Genomic DNA, 16,573 nt, shown 5'->3' on the forward strand with positions numbered 1-16,573 from the left:
TCCTGGTCCACAAATCAAGCCTTGGTAAATTTTTTAAAAATGAATAATTCAAGCATCTTTTCTGACCACAATGCTGTAAGGTTAGATATCAACTATAGGGAAAAAAACTATAAAAAACACAGATACTTGGAGGTTAAACAATACACTTCTGAATAACCAACAGATCACTGAAGAAATCAAAAAGGAAATAAAAATATGTCTAGAAACAAATAACAATGAAAACTTGACAATTCAAAACCTATGGGATGCAGTAAAAATAGTGTTAAGAGGGAGATTTCTAGCAGTATAAGCCTGATTCAAGGAACAAGAGAGCCATCAAATAACCTAATCTTACACCTAAAGCAAGTAGAAAAAGAACAAAAATACCCCCAAAGTAGAAAGGAAGAAATCATAAAGATCATAGCAGAAATAAATGGAAAGGAATGAAGGAGACAATAGCAAAGATCAATAAAACTAAAAGCTGGTCCTTTGAGAAGATAAACAAAATTGACAAACTGTAAACCAGACTTGTTAAAAAAAAAAACAAACCCTCAAATGAATAAAATTAGAAATGAAAAAAGAGAAGTTACAACAGATAACACAGAAATACAAAGGATTATAAAATATTACTATGAGCAACTATATGTCAATAAAAATGGACAACATGGAAGAAATGAACAAATTCTTAGAAAAGTGTAACCTTTCAATACTGAACTAGGAAAAATAGAGATTATGAACAGACCAATCACAAGCATGGAATCAAAACTGTAATAAAAAATCTTCCAACAGACAAAAGCCCAGGGCCAGATGGCTTCACAGGCGAATTCTGCCAGAAGTTTAGAGAACTAACATCTATGCTGCTCAACCCTTCCAAATAATTTCAGAGGAAGATAACTCCCAAACTCATTCTGTGAGGCCACCATCACCCTGATACCAAAACCAGACAAAGATGCCACAAAAAAAGAAAATTACAGGCCAATCAGTGATGAACATAGATGCAAAAATCCTCAACAAAAGGATTCTTCAATATATGCAAGTCAATCAGTGTGGTACACCATATTAACAAATTGAAAGATAAAAAACATATGATCATCTCAATAGATGCAGAGAAAGCCTTTGACAAAATTCAATATCCTTTTGTGATAAAACCTCTTCAGAAAGTAGGCATAGAAGGAACATATCTCAGCATAATAAAGGCCATATATGACAAACCTACAGTAAACATTATCCTCAGTGGTGAAAAACTGGAAGCATTTCCTCTAAAATCAGGAATAAGACAAGGGTGCACCCTCTCGCCATTATTAGTCAACATAGTTTTGGAAGTCCTAGCCACAGAAATCAGAGAAGCAAAGGAAATAAAAGGAATCCAGATTGGAAAAGAAGTAAAACTCTCACTGTTTGCAGATTAAATGATTCTCTATACAGAAAACCCTAAAGATATCACCATAATATTACTAAAGCTAATCAATGAATATAGTAAAGTTGCAGGATATAAAATTAATAAACAGAAATCCCTTGCATTCCTATGCACTAACAATGAAAAATCAGAAAGAGAAATTAAGGAAACAATCCCATTCACCATTGCAACAAAAAGAATAAAACACTTAGGAATAAATTTACCTAAAGAGACAAAAGACCTATATGCAGAAAACCAGGAGACACTGATGAAAGATATCAAAATGACACAAACAGATGGAGAGACAGATCATGTTCTTGGACTGGAAGAATCAATATAGTGAAAATGACTATTCTACACAAAGCAATCAATCTATAGATTTAGCGCAATCCCTGTCAAACTACCAATAATATTTTTCACAGGACTAGAACAAATAATTTCACAATTTGTATGAAAACACAAAAGACCCCAAATAACCAAAGCAGTCTTGAGGAAGAAAAATGGAGCTGGAGAAATCAACCTTCCTAACTTCAAACTGTACTACAAAGCTACAGTCATCAAGATGGACTGGTACTGGCACAAAAACAGAAATATAGACCAATGGAACAACATAGAAAACCTGGCGATAAGTCCATCCGTGCACCTACTGGCACCTTATTTTTGAAAAAGGAGGCAGAAATATACAATGGAGAAAAGACAGTCTCTTCATTAAGTAGTGCTGGGAAAACTGGTCAGTTACATGTTAAAGAAGGATATTAGAACATTTCCTAACACCATACACAATAATAAACACATAATGTATTAAAGACATAAACATAAGGCCAGAAACTAAAAAATTTTTAGAGGAAAACATAGGCAGAACACTCTCTAACACAAACCACAGCAAGATCCTCTATGACCCACCTGCTAGAGTAGTGGCAATAAAAACAAAAATAAACAAATGAGGCTTAATTAAACTTCAAATCTTTTGCACAGTAAAGAAAACTACAAACAAGGCAAAAAGACAACCCTCAGAATAAGAGAAAATAATAGCAAATGAAACAACTGACAAGGGATTAATCTCCAAAACATACCAGCAGCTCATGCAGCTCAATACAAGAAAAACAATAAAAAAAAAAGAAAAACAATCAACTCAATCACAAAGTGGGCAGAAGACCTAAACAGACATTTCTCCAATGAAGACATATAGATGGCTAATAAGCACATGGAAAGATGCTCAGCGTTGTGCATTATTAGAGAAACACAAATCAAAACAAGAATGAGTTATCATCTCACAGCTGTCAGAATGGCCATCATCAAAATGCCTACATGTAGTAAATGCTGGAGAGGGTGTGGAGAAAAAGAAACCTTCTTGCACTATTTATGGGAATGAAAATTGATACAACCACTACGGAGAACAGTATGCAGATTCTTTAAAAAAAAAATCTAGGACTAAAACTATCATATAACTCAGCAATCCCACTACTGGGCATATACCCTGAGGAAACCATAACTGAAAAAGACACATGTACCCCAATGTTCATTGCAGCACTATTTATAATAGTTAGAACATGGAAGCAACCTAGATGTCCACTGATGGATGAATGGATAAGTAAGTTGTAGTACATGAATATAGTGGAATGTTGCTTCTGCTGCTAAGTCACTTCAGTCATGTCCGACTCTGTGCGACCCCATAGACGGCAACCCACCAGGCTCCCCCGTTCCTGGGATTCTCCAGGCAAGAACACTGGAGTGGGTTGCCATTTCCTTCTCCAATGCATGAAAGTGAAAAGTGAAAGTGAAGTCGCTTAGTCGTGTCCGACTCCTAGAGATCCCATGGACTGCAGCCTACCATGCTCCTCCATCCATGGGATTTTCCAGGCAAGAGTACTGCAGTGGGTTGCATGTTATTCAGCTATAAAAAGGAATGCATTTGAGTCATTTCTAGTGGGGGGATGAATGTAGGGGCTATTATACAGAGTGAAGTAAATCAGAAAGAGAAAAAAAATTGTATATTGACACACACACACACATATATATATGGTGGAGAAGGCAATGGCACCCCACTCCAGTACTCTGGAGTTGGTGCTCTGTGACAACTTAGAGGAGTGGGATGGGAAAGGAGGTTGGAGAGGGGTTCAAGAGGGGGGGGTACTTACATATATCTATGGCCGATTCATGTTGATGTGTGGCAGAAACCAACACAATATGTAATTATCCTCTCATTAAAAATAAAAATGAAAAAGAAAAGATTTAATGAGATCCTCCATCATAAAATTGTCCCGGCATTTTGACAGCATCCAATTTATAAGAAACTCCCAGTTCCTTAGACCTTACCCTGAAATCTCTCAGTTAGATCCTGAATCTTTTATTAAGTACTTTCTAGCATCTTATTATTGAGACACTCTGCCATTCCCTTTTCCTGCTCTCTTGTGTTCTTCCTCTAGGTAACTTTAATAAATTCCACTTGTTCAAAACAAAAAACAACTAAGTTATAAGTTGTTTGCTACATTGTGAAGTACAGAAAAACAGGGATGCTAGAGGAGGGCTTTTGACATTGAGGCCAGAGATCCAGCCAAGTAATTTATTTATTCAGTCATTAAGCTATCATTTGCCCCTTTCTGCCTGGAACATAAACTCAGTGAGTTCTGTCTTCTCTCTCTAAGACAGAGCACTTAATAGACACTCAATAAATATTTATGAAATAAGTAAATGAATGATTATAATGAGTCCTTATTGTGTTTTCGGCACTGTGAGAGGCATCCTAGGGTATCAAATATCACTATTCTTTCCACATAATGCTTGACGGTGAGCTAGGGAATTAGAAACACACTCCAAGATAGTTATAAACAACCTGTAATGGGTGTGCAGGAAAAGGAAAAGTTACTTCTACTTACAAATAATGACAGAATTTCCAAAGATGAATTAGAATGGAAAGGATTTTTTCAGGTGAAAACATGGAAGTGTATTCCATGTGGAGTTAATAGCATGAGCTAAGGCATGGTGGTTGCAAGAAGCATAAACTATATTTTATTGAGCTTCCATTCTGTTCAATACACTTTAGATTCTTCACTTAATTTAAGTTTCATAGAACCTTCCATTTCCCACTTCCAGGAGGGAATAATCATTATCCATGCTCAATTAAAGAAACTGAGAAACACATAGTAATTAAATAGGGAAACCTGAATTTGAATCTAGGCTTTCAGATCCCAAATATTAGATAGTATTTAGTGAGCATTAATCAGCTTATTTTGGACTGGCATACAAGACGTAGATATAGTGGAAGAGAATGGGGTACAACTGAAAACTCTAAAGGGTTAAAATGAAGTGAAAGTTATCACTCATTTTTCTATTTTGAATTTAAGTGTAAAAAGCATTTTTATATACTTTAAATACAACTAAGTTCTGCTGAAATATCTGGGTATTTCATGATGTAGAGAATGATCAAGAAGCATTGATTATTAGTAGTTTTTACAAATATTCTTTATTCCCCTTTTGTATGTGTTTTCTTTAACTGTAACTATAAATACATATTTCTGAACACCATGTTTTTTAATGATTTGACTGAGCTGGTTTTGAACAGAGCCCCTCTTTTTAAACATTATTCATCTGAAAAGTGTTCTAAAATTTTCTAATCTATAAGAATTCTTGTTTTGAGGAACATAATTCAACATAAAACTATATATCTCCAACAACTGAGAAATATGAACTAATGAAATAAATACATAGTAAGAGCTATGTATTTTTAAGGGTAGAGGAGGATATGAAATTAAAAAAATGTTCCAAATGAGTAGCATGTTTATAAACTGCATAGTTTGGTTTCGATGGGCAGCTGAGGATTCCATAAATAAGTTTTAATAGGGTCAAGAAACCACAGCAATGTCATTCTCCTCTTTCCATGTATGCTTAAAAAATTTTAAGGTTGGATATTCTCAACACCATAATTAAAAATGATTAGCATTTTTTCATCTCTGTTGTAATGGTAAAAATGTTGATCCATACCTTGAATACTCTGGATAGAGTTAAAAAAAAAAAAAAAACTAAATATTTTCGTTCCTCCTTTTGCTATTACCAGCAACTATATGCACGAGAAATAATCATAAAAGAAGTAGAATGGTGGAGTAATAGAGTCAAAAGAGAAGATCTGTACAATTTCTAGTTTAGTTTGTCACTGGGTGTGATGGTTAATTTCATGTGTCAACTTGGCTAGGCTATGACCCTCACTAGTTTTGTCAAACACTAGTCTAGATGTTGCTGCAAAGGTATTTGTGGATGCAATTATTTGCATGTGCAATTATTTGACTTTGAAAAAAGCAACTTACTTTTTATAATGTGGGTGGGCCTCATCTAATCAGTTGAAGGTAGTAAGAGCAGACAGGTTTCCCAAAGAATTTTATTTCAAGGCTGCAACATAGAAATTCTACCTGGGCTCCCAGCCTGCTGACCTGCCTTTCAGATTTGCTAGCTCTCACAATTATATGAGTCAATTGCTTAAAATAAATCTCTCTATACATCTATATGTTAGTTGGCCAGTCAAGTCCAACTCTTTGTGACCCCATGGACTGTAGACCTCCAGGCTCCCCTGTCCATGGAATTCTCCACGCAAGAATACTGGAGTGGGTTTCCACTCCCTTCTCCAGGGGATCTTCCTAACCCAGGGATTAAACCTTGGTCTCCTGCATTGCAGGCAGATTCTTTACCATCTGAGCTATATATCTGTATCTACATTTATATCCATATTTCTGTGTCTCTTGAAAACCCTGACTAATACAGTGGGCAAACTAGAGCACAGAGAAATTATATGATATTCTTAATATCATTTAGCAAATGATGACAGGTATAACAAAGAGATGGGGAAACTGAGTCATAAAATTGCCTATAATACTGATTGTAAGTCTGGGAAAGAAATTCATAAGCTATCCACTTTCATCACTGTTCTTTCTAGTGGATTACATGCAGTGAAATGTGAAGTTTCATGGAAAACCAATACATTAGAAAAAATCCGAAGTTTGAAGCAGATAAAATAGAGGAATTGCTTATTTGCTTTACAAAAGATAAAGTGTACCTTTTATAAATTTATTTTTTAATTGGAGGAAAATTGCTTTACAGTGTTGTGTTAGTTTCTACCATACAACAATGCAAATCAGCCGTAATTTTACATATATCACCTCCCTCCCCTCCCCCACCCCATCCCTCTGCATCATCTCATAGCCCCAGGCTGGACTTCCTGTGTTATATAGCAACTTCTCACCAGCTATCTATTTTACCATTCTTGAGAGGGGCAACTTTTCTCAACATTTAAGGTGGTTTCTTTCTTTCTTTTTTTTTTAATGCCAGGTTCCACTGTCCATGGATTTCTCAAGAATACTGGAGTGGGTTGCCATTCCCTTCTCCAGGGAATCTTCACAACCCAGAGATCAAACCTGGGTCTCCTGCATTGCAGACAGATTCTTTACCATCTGTGCCACCAGGGAAACTTTAATAAACATAGATCACACATTTTACATGATGCTTTGCTGATAACAAAGCTCTTTCATATGTACTCTTTTCTGGAAGCTTCACTGCAAACCTCTGAGTTACTGTCATCAGTTTATGACGGAGACAAGCAAGGCTGACAGAAACTAGGGGAGTTGCCTAAATGACTCAGAGAAGCTGATTCCCAGATCTGAGCTCACCTCCTGGTCCTGCAATGATGGCTACAGAGCACCAGCATTAATCAGAAGGGTGATGTTTATAGGTCTCTTGACCAGAAATTCCACAGTGAGCTGAATTCTTACCCTAATCAAAAGGATATGTGAGTTCTACTGTGCTAACAGGAAAATTAAGATTTACTTTGGAAGAAAAAAATCCCAATACATCTCTTTCTCATTCTTAAAGATATCCCTATCATATCCTTTTTCAACTGTGAATTGATTCTAACGCAGAATAGAAAATCTGATTCTTTTTCTTTTTAATGCTATATAGTTTAGTGAAACTGTTTATTCCCATGTTCTATAGCTCTCTCTCCTACCTGGGTTTTCATTTTCCCAACTTAACAGCATGTACTTTAAGCAAAGGACTTTGCATCACTGGATCAAAGAATAGAGGCATCTGTATTACGTCTACATTTACTGGGCTGCTAAGACCCTGCACATTTTCAGTCTATTGCTTATCATACCTACGCAGGCCACCCCTGGACTCATCACATTTGTAAGACTTGATTTCGCTCCTGTTTCTCATCTGAGAGCAGGTGGACCAAGACAGTTCTTTGGAGGCTCGACAAGTGATTTCTCTTGAGAGAGGTGCCTCTCTCTAGTCTGCCAAGGAATGAAAATTCAGACAATCACATAGATCATTTTGAATGGTGCCAAATAAATTCCACCAAACGCAGTAGTATTGCCAGTAGGCAATAATTACAACATGTCACTGGGAAATGTGGCGATTTTCTTCTACCATCAGGCTTTAGTCTTATCCTGAGTGTCACAAAAATGACAGAGACAGGACATAAACAGTTTTCTCCATAGATAGAGCATGCATTTCTCATATTCAGGGAAATGGGGGTGAAGTGCTTCTTTGCCTTGAAATGACTGGAACAGGATGCCAGGGATTGAATAGGTATCACCTAGAACTTAACTGATCTTTTCTGACAGCACACTTGTCAACTACTCCAAAAATTAAGCAAAGTGGTGAAGAAAGACCACCATTTTGTTGTCAGCAGGGCTCTCGGCCCCGGCAGAGGGAAAGAAATAACCTGTTGTAGCCTACGAAAGGGAAAGCTCTTCAGTAAGAATGGAAAGTCCTGAAAGCAAGTATGAGAGTCTGCTCGGGGGAGGTGATAGCATCCCAAAGTCTTCTAGGATTTTAGCTTCAACCAGAAGATTGTCTTTCAAACATAAGCAAGACCAGGAAGTCACATTAAAGGGCCGAACAAGATCGTGGGCAAAACAGCTGTGTGAACCAAGTTAAAAAACAAAACAAAACCTAATAAATAATAAGAAGCCAAGGAATGCTGTAGAAATGGCGAGAAAAGACAAGAGACGCATAGGAAGGATAAGACGGGAGGAGGGAGTCTGGGAGGGAGCGGAGAGAGGAGAAAGCTGAAAGCGGACGTCAGGAACAAAAGCTCCAGCGGAGTCTGGTGGAGGCACTAAGGGAGCATGGGGTGTTTTGAATAATTATTAAAATTAGCATGTGTCTGCGCCATCCTGTGGGTGTGGCGCACAGCGGAGTGTAAACTCTAGCGGGGCTGGGAGCAAACACTGGATTAGCGGCAGCAGCCTGCCAGCCTGCCCGAGGAGCGTGAGGACCAGCGCGCGGCACACCGACCGCACGATGGCCTCGTCTCAAGGGAAGAACGAGCTGAAATTCGCCGACTGGATGGCAACTCTGCCGGAGAGCATCCACAGCATACCCCTCACCAATTTAGCCATCCCAGGTAGGCGCTCAGAGGCTGCCGCCGGGGCGCTCGGCGTCCGCTCCACCTGCCCCGCCCTGCTTTATCTGCCACTAAGTGGTAACTTGCCAAGATGCCCACGGGAGGCAAACTCGTTTCCACGGGTGGGTCTCGGGCCGGGAGAGCGCGTGCCTGGGCGCCTCCGGCCTCCCAGCACTTTCCCAAACCTCTGGGGACCGTGGCGCGGGGAGTCAAGGTGACTGCTTTTCCATGGGTTTTTGAAGCAGGTTGTGTTGACAGGGCTGGGGCAGGGGAAAGGCTTGGCTCTAGGATGGTCCCTCGTACCCCACTGCCCCCTCCCTGCAGTTTTTCCCCCCGGAGACTTGAGTCTGGGGACGATTTCTGGGGCTGTGGGATGATGGTGGTCGGCGAGCGCGAGCCGCTGTCCTAAGGGCTCGGCTCTGGCCCGTGGACCTCCGTCTCCATCTCTGTCACGGAATCAAGAGAATTTGGTGGATTTCTCGGTTAGAAGCTACCCGAGTCATTAATATTCGTCCCTAGTCTCCTTTAAAGAGACAAAGCGCTTCCCGAAGAGTGACGAAAGTTCAGGGACCGCCGGCGGCTTGATCGATGCCCTTGACCTGGAGCTGGAGGGGGGAGAGGAATGTAGGGAGCCGTTTCCTGATCTGCGTGGACCTAGAGGGCCTGGCCGGGTGGTCACCATCTGGACTCTGGTCCAAGGGCGGCGAGCAGCGTCCAGCGCGCGGGTCAGGAAGGCAAACCCTCGTGGACCGTGCATTTGTTGCTCGGGACAGAAGCCGGGCAGGGAAACCTGCGTCAGCTGCGGCGGAGGGGTGGGCTTCACCGGCAAATCTTAGGAAAAAGATGATTGCGCTGGTGTCCAGAGAGGCTAGAAAGAAGGAAGCCTCGGCAAAGCGAGGAAGAGACTGGAGGGGTCAGACGCTTCAACATGAAGCGCGCGACTTGGACCGGAGGACTGGGCAGGTTTCTGGGGGCGGGAGCGCAGCAGACCCTAGTTCGGATGTGCAGGGGCAGGGTGGTTTCAGGACGGTATACTACGGTGACAGCTGGCTTCACAGCCATATTTCGTTGACTTTTCGCTTGGGCTGAGAGGGCAGATTATCTCCCTGACTCGCCTGACCCTTCCAGGATTCAGCTAGAGGGCAAAATACCGACAGGTAGTTCATCCCTCGCCTTGAGTTATGCCTGGTTATCAAGTTCAACCTTCTGGTATGCCTTCTCTAGCTCTTACCCATCCGGCGCCCTCTCTCAGCCACTGGGGGAAATCATGCTTTAAAAAAAAATTCTCTCTTTTTTTTTTAAGGGGAAGATGGGTTTTCTTGAAAATCTCTAACCAGTAGGACTGGAATTAATCAGTAACTGAAATCAATGGTCTTTAGTCAAATGGATGTTTGGCGGCTATGACAGACACAGGCTCTGAGCGCCAGCCCTGGAAGGGAAGGGTTGGTCTCCTCTTGCCCTTCTTCAGGAGAAGGTAATGGCACCCCACTCCAGTACTCTTGCCTGGAAAATCCCATGGACGGAGGAGCCTGGTGGGCTGCAGTCCATGGGATCACTAAGAGTCGGACACGACTGAGCGACTTTACTTTCACTTTTCACTTTCACGCATTGGAGAAGGAAATGGCAACCCACTCCAGTGTTCTTGCCTGGAGAATCCCAGTGACGGGGGTGCCTGGTGGGCTGCCGTCTATTGGGGTCGCATAGAGTCGGACACGACTGAAGCAACTTAGCAGCAGCAGCCCTTCTTCAGGAGGGAATTTCCCAAGAGCTCAGGTGTCTCTAAGGAAGAGAACAAGCCACCTTCTCCGCTCTGCATTTACCCTCCTCCCGGGTGAGCCTAGGGATTGCTCTTTTGAAGAGACAGTAGAAACTACAGAACTTTGCTGGCAAAATTCCACTCTCACTTCCACAGGCATTGCTATCCCCCTTTCTTCCTTTTTATTTGGTCTTTAGACAGGTACTTTCAGATGGTCTCACCTGAGCATTTATGGAGGCCTAAAAGGTAAGAAGGGCAAGGAGTCTCATGCCAGCTTCCTGACAGGTGGGTCTCCAGAGACCCAGGCAGGTTAAAAGCTCAAGCTCACATTGCAAGTTCTGAGGGATGGCATGATATCGTGTCTGAATCTAACAAACATTTTTATAATACTTCACTTTTCAAAGCCTTAACATATAACCCAGATAACATAATCCTTCCCCAAACCTCGTGAAGCAAGTGATGCTGATAAGTATTGACTGCATTTCACAGATACAAAAGTTGCATCTCAGTGAAGGGAAATGATCACTTCAGTGATATGATCTTTAAATATGGTCCTTAGAAAAAATATCTAGGAATTTTGGAGGGAAATGCTTTGTGGTTTGGAGCTGGATGATTCAGCAGCAACAAGTACTAATCAGGCTGAAAGGACAAGGAAATAAGGCATTGGCTGGACAGGGAGGAATTTTCTTTTCTTCCCACAGGACAAGGTGGAAACCTGTGTTCAGAGGCTTCGATATTCTGATAGTTCTACAGTAGAGACACAATAATAATAGCACTCGACACAGTGGGAATTTCCACTGATTGCCTAACTCCTCTTAGTTTTATACTCAAAGTGGATCCCCTGCAAAGCTTTCCATTCTCATCCTCAATAATTCTGAGATAAAAACCCTATTTCTCCCATCTGCATCCCTCAGTTCCTCCATGATTTTATAATGTAGGTTTGGCAGATCTACACATGTAAATCCAGGTTTAAAAATGGGTTTGGTACCTTTCTGTATTACTCAAACTGTGAGAATTTTTGGAGGAAAAAAGGATGCTCAAACTCCAATAGTCAGGGAAGACTAATTGGAGACTATTAAACGCTAATGGAATAATTGCTTTAAAATCATGCTAATAGCTTCCTGGCTGCTACATGTTTACTTGGCCAGTTGCTACAGCTTGAATTAAGTAATTATCTCCACCATTTAAAACCACTCCTGATGTACCACACAAGGGTTTCTGTAGAAGGGAAGGGCTGCTCAGTCATCCTCTAAGCTTCAGGTTTTCTTAGGTGGAGCAACTGGAGAGTGAAGAGCTGTCTAATTATGAAGCCATCCTCTTGGGTCAGCTGACCTGCATTACCCAGAGCTAGTGCAAAGAACCGTCTGCAGGTGTGTGATATTCCCCCAGGTGTGCAGTTCTGGCATCTTTAAACTGTTTCTCAAGATGTCTGCATATTGAATACTTTCATAAGCGAATTTCTGTGTCTGTTTTGCATTTAAATGGCATCATGATTTGGTATTGACTGGCCTAAAGAATTCAGTTAGTAATCGGTATTAGTAGTTTTACTTTGATTTTATTTTTCAGAGGAATGGTACTGTCGGAACGCCCTGACAGTTACTCAGATTTCGGTCTCATTTGTCTTTTCTTTCTATCTCTGATGACACCAAGCTGAGTTTTCATTCATACATGTGTGCTTAGCAGTATTCTGGCATTTTGGACTATGAATGATGCATCCTCTTACCATAAACAGGTGAGAGAGGGTAAACAGGGATGGAAGCTGGGAGACAAAGTGTCAAGTTCAGGTGAAGGTGAGTCTGATGAATTTCTGGCATCTTCAAAGCCAAGTTTTAACTTTTATAATCACGGTGCTGCCAGAACCATTGTAAAAAGATCCATCATGGGAGCAAGCAAGCTGTTGCTTAATCTGGGTAAGTTGTTGCTGATCTGGATCTATGACAAGGAGCCATTCTGTCTGAAATCTAAAAAATCAGGAAGGGTTTTTATTTTAATAGGAAGGGTCTGTTATGCATTTGCTGATATGTGATGAAAGTCTTCTTCACATAATACAGTAAGTTGACCATGTAATACTGAAAGAGTGGCTAGAGGGACTAGAGCCTCAGAAGGAGTGTATGCTTCCTTGGTGTCAGAGTTGTTTACTGAGTTGACCACCAGTTGGCCTGTGAGCAGGACCTGGGCGGTCAGTTCACTTACCCTCTCTCCTGTCCTTGAAATGCACTTTTGGCCCATCATTTCCACAGTGGGAGCCATTTTCAAGGAAGCAGCCTTGAGCGAGCAATGTGTTATTGAGACCATCTGGACAGTGTATGTGGCTGAACCTTGTTAAGGCCTCTGTATAAACTTTTAAATAGACACAGAGATCCACTTATCTTGCAGCTGCTTCCAAGCAAACTTCCTATGTAAGTTCCCTGATTATGAAACTTACCTACCAATCTGGAAGTCACGTGACCTTCTTTGGTCTCTCCTTGCCAGTTTTCAAACCAAAACTTGAACAGCAATTGTTGACTGTACTTTAGATAAGGAACACAGAAATACTTTAGAAATCAATGTTCTTGCAGATCTTGTACACTCTTCCAGGAAATGCTAACACCAATGAAAAAGGACAGTGTTACTTAGGAAAATGAGATGTGTTTAAAATAGCTCTGACTTCTGTGATTCTGTGTTGGCTTTTATTAGTTTTTAATTTCTTTCCTCACCGTGATTTCTTCTTGTTGTTCCTGGAGCCAACTGTTTTCCTTTTCCTTGTCATTTACTATTTCTGTTTCGATTAGGATGGGATAAGACTGTCAGGGCAAATCTGGAACTGGGTCTAATTGTACAAGTTTCTTTTAGGAAGCAGGGCATTTCCCCCCCCATCATTTTAGTCCTTATAGTGATATGGAAGTTAATCTTATTCAAAGCAATCAAAAAGCAACAAAATTGTTTAAAATGACTAGCTTTCTTGTGCTGCCTGTTCAATTCCCAGTTTTTTGATTTTGCTAAAAAGAAAAAACTTAAATGTCTGGGACATAATTTTTTACACTTTTGAAAATTTTTAATTGGAGCATAATTGCTTTACAATACTGTGTTAGTTTCTGCCACACATCAACATGAATCAGGCATAGGTTTACATATGTCCTCCTCTTCTTGAACCTTCCTCCCACCTTCCATCCCATCTCACCTCTCCTAGGTTGTCACAGAGTATCAGGTTTGAGCTCCTTGTATCATACAGCAAATTCCCATTGGCTATAAATTTTACACATGGTAATGTATATGTTTCATTGTTGCTCTTTCAATTTATCCTTCCCTCTCCTTCCATTGTGTCAACAGTCTGTTCTCTATGTTTGTATCTCCACTGATGCCCTGCAAAAAGGTTCATCTGTACCATCTTTCTAGATTCCGTATATATGTGTTAATATATGTTTGTTTTTCTGACTTGCTTCACTCTGTATAATAGGCTCTAGGTTCATCCACCTGATTAGAACTAACTCAAATGCATTGCTTAATTTATCCTATTGGGGCTTTTCCTTGTTGAATTGAATTGAATCACCAGCTATTACTAATTAATATAAAGTGATACTTGTGACATTTTACAGTTTACAAAGTGTTTTCTCATGAACACACATGCTTTTCACATGTTCTATCAATAATCTCCTCAGGCCTTGCTACTCAAAGCTGATCCAGGGACCAGCAGCATCAGCGAACATGGGTGGTTGGTAGAAATACAGCATCTCAGACCCCAGCCCTCAGACTGATTTAATCCCAAGCTGTATGTTAACAAGATCCCCAGGTGACTGCATACACATTTAAAGTTTGAGAAACACTGCTTAGGTTACCTCTAAGGGAAACTATGTAAGTGGCAGAGCCAAATTTAAATAGGCTTCTTTGATTGAGCTCTTTCTAATGGGCCAGGAAGTCTATCTGTGAATGTTCAAATTTACATTTAGGCTTAGAGCCAGAGCCCCATATCTGACTCAAGGCTAATGGCCCAGGTTGGGAACATTTCTGATAACTGACATTACAGTTCATCATGCACCTTGAACAATAAGAATGATTTAATTGCTATTTAAGTGTTCAAACTGGGTCACTGTGATAAATGTAAAACCTTACTCCTCATTTCCTTAAAGTCCTGATGCTCTTTGATACCAGCCATCAACAGCACTTAAATTCAGCTCATCTGGCGATGCTAGTGGTCACTAATGACAATTTAGAAGACACTCTGTATTGGTTCTTTGTCCATTTGGTATCATTTTTGTTGTGTAATAGGACCAGCTACTTTTGTTGTATTTATAGGCCACAGGTTTGTTCACCTTATCTATAAGCTTCCGTGGGAGACCTGAGTTTGATCCCTGGATTGGGAAGATCTCCTGGAGGAGGGCGTAGCAACCCATTTCAGTATTCTTGCCTGGAGAATCCCTTGGACAGAGGAGCCTGGTGGGCTACAGTCCATGGGGTCGCCAAGAGTTGGACATGATTGAGCGACTAAGCACAGCACAGCACAAATTTCAAGCCCCTCTGAAGTAACAGTGGAATCATAAATGCAAACTGTAGTGATAATCAGCACCAGACAGCCATCAGACACAAAGGTAAATGGTGAATTGTTTTTTAATAAGAAGAAAATGATCAGTCTTTGTATTTGTAAACCATACCTCATTTATTTAAATCATGATTTACGTGGATTTGAAACATGCATAACTGTGGTTGTAACTCACTTGATTTTAATTATTTAGCATAATCCAGGCTCTGAAAGAGTTAAATTTTAAAAAAGAAACTTCAGCTTGCTAAAATAGATACATTTATATGTTATAGCTCACACACTTTACTCATATGAAGATTTCTCATATCCTTACGTAGAATTTATTTTCTCCTATGTAATTCTAACCCTGCCTAATCAAAATAGAAAGAGTAAGTTACAAAGAGAGTAAAGCTGTTGAGTGACATATATTGGCTATAAAAATAGGCAATATTTTTGAGGGAAGACTAATAAATAAGGATATAGGTATCCTTACACAAAAGGTAATGTTCCCTATACTTTAAAAGTCCCAAAGTAAAATCAGAGTCATGTTAATTGTCAGTTTGATCCCTTTCAAGTACCTCCTTCATGGACTTCCAAATAGTTCTAGATTTCTCTGGACAAATTCTTAAATATGTTTTTATAAACCAGTTTTGTGGGCTATCACTGCAATTTTCCTTCTTTCCTGTTTTGGGGAGGTTATGGGGAGTTGTCAGTTTTGCTGCTCTGACATGTAGAGGAACTGTACTTCTGTAGCTTTATACTCAGAACACCACGGCTGTTGGCAGTCCCACCAGAGCCTGTGCCATGTCTGCAGAGGCCCAGCGTTGAGGATGTTAATGTGTAAAAAGGGCCTTGGACAGGATTCCACTGTGGCCAAAGGCTCCCAGGGCTGGGTCCCCTGCTGTGGAAAGTGTGGATGCCAGTCTTACGGCTGACTCTGTCTGCCATCACCACTGAAACCATGAGTGCCCACACTGCCAGATCCTATCAGTCCTTTTGCTTTGTCTGGATGCCAGCAAAAGAGCTGTTCGATTTATGTTGATTCTTTTGGTGCTGCCACCTTGCCCTAGGACTTAGGAATGAGTATGAGGGCCAGGCAGAGGACAATATGTAGGATAGATTTTATTCTGTACTCTGCATCCCTCTCAGTGTTAATTCACTCTCTGCTTGCAGATGTACATGTGCGTGTATGTGTGTGTGCATGCCCATAGGTGTATCAACTTTCTGTTAAGATAACATCTTTTCTGAGAATCTTCTGAATAGATCCTGTAAGTAGGCCTTTGGGGCTACCTAATTAATCATTCCTCCAGGCAGATCCAGGGTAACAATACAGCTGGATCCATACTGTCCCCAGTGAGCAGCCTGGGACAGTGTAAATAGAGCCAAATCATCTGATAGACCTAAAGTAATTCCTAACACCTCTATTGCTTTAAAGCACATAAATAAAGTAATCGATGCACTCTGAACCTTCAAGAGAAGGTTAAGGCTCATACACACATAGGCATGCATTTTAATTATCGTTGGTTAAAGGGATCAGCTCTGTTAATATGGATA

The 16,573-nt window shown here is 40.5% G+C and overlaps 1 protein-coding gene across 1 annotated transcript in view; it reads left to right on the forward strand.

Annotated features, from left to right (window-relative positions):
- Nucleotides 1–8,665: 8,665 nt before the first annotated feature.
- PLCXD3 (phosphatidylinositol specific phospholipase C X domain containing 3) overlaps nucleotides 8,666–16,573 on the forward strand; it is a 188,230-nt gene continuing 180,322 nt past the window's right edge. Inside the window, exon 1 of the mRNA XM_068990761.1 lies at nucleotides 8,666–8,768. Coding sequence (XP_068846862.1) covers nucleotides 8,666–8,768 — 103 coding nt within the window. The remainder of the gene's footprint in view (nucleotides 8,769–16,573) is intronic.

Source organism: Capricornis sumatraensis, chromosome 18 (genome assembly GCF_032405125.1).
Source record: "Capricornis sumatraensis isolate serow.1 chromosome 18, serow.2, whole genome shotgun sequence".
NCBI classification, from domain to species: domain Eukaryota; kingdom Metazoa; phylum Chordata; class Mammalia; order Artiodactyla; family Bovidae; genus Capricornis; species Capricornis sumatraensis.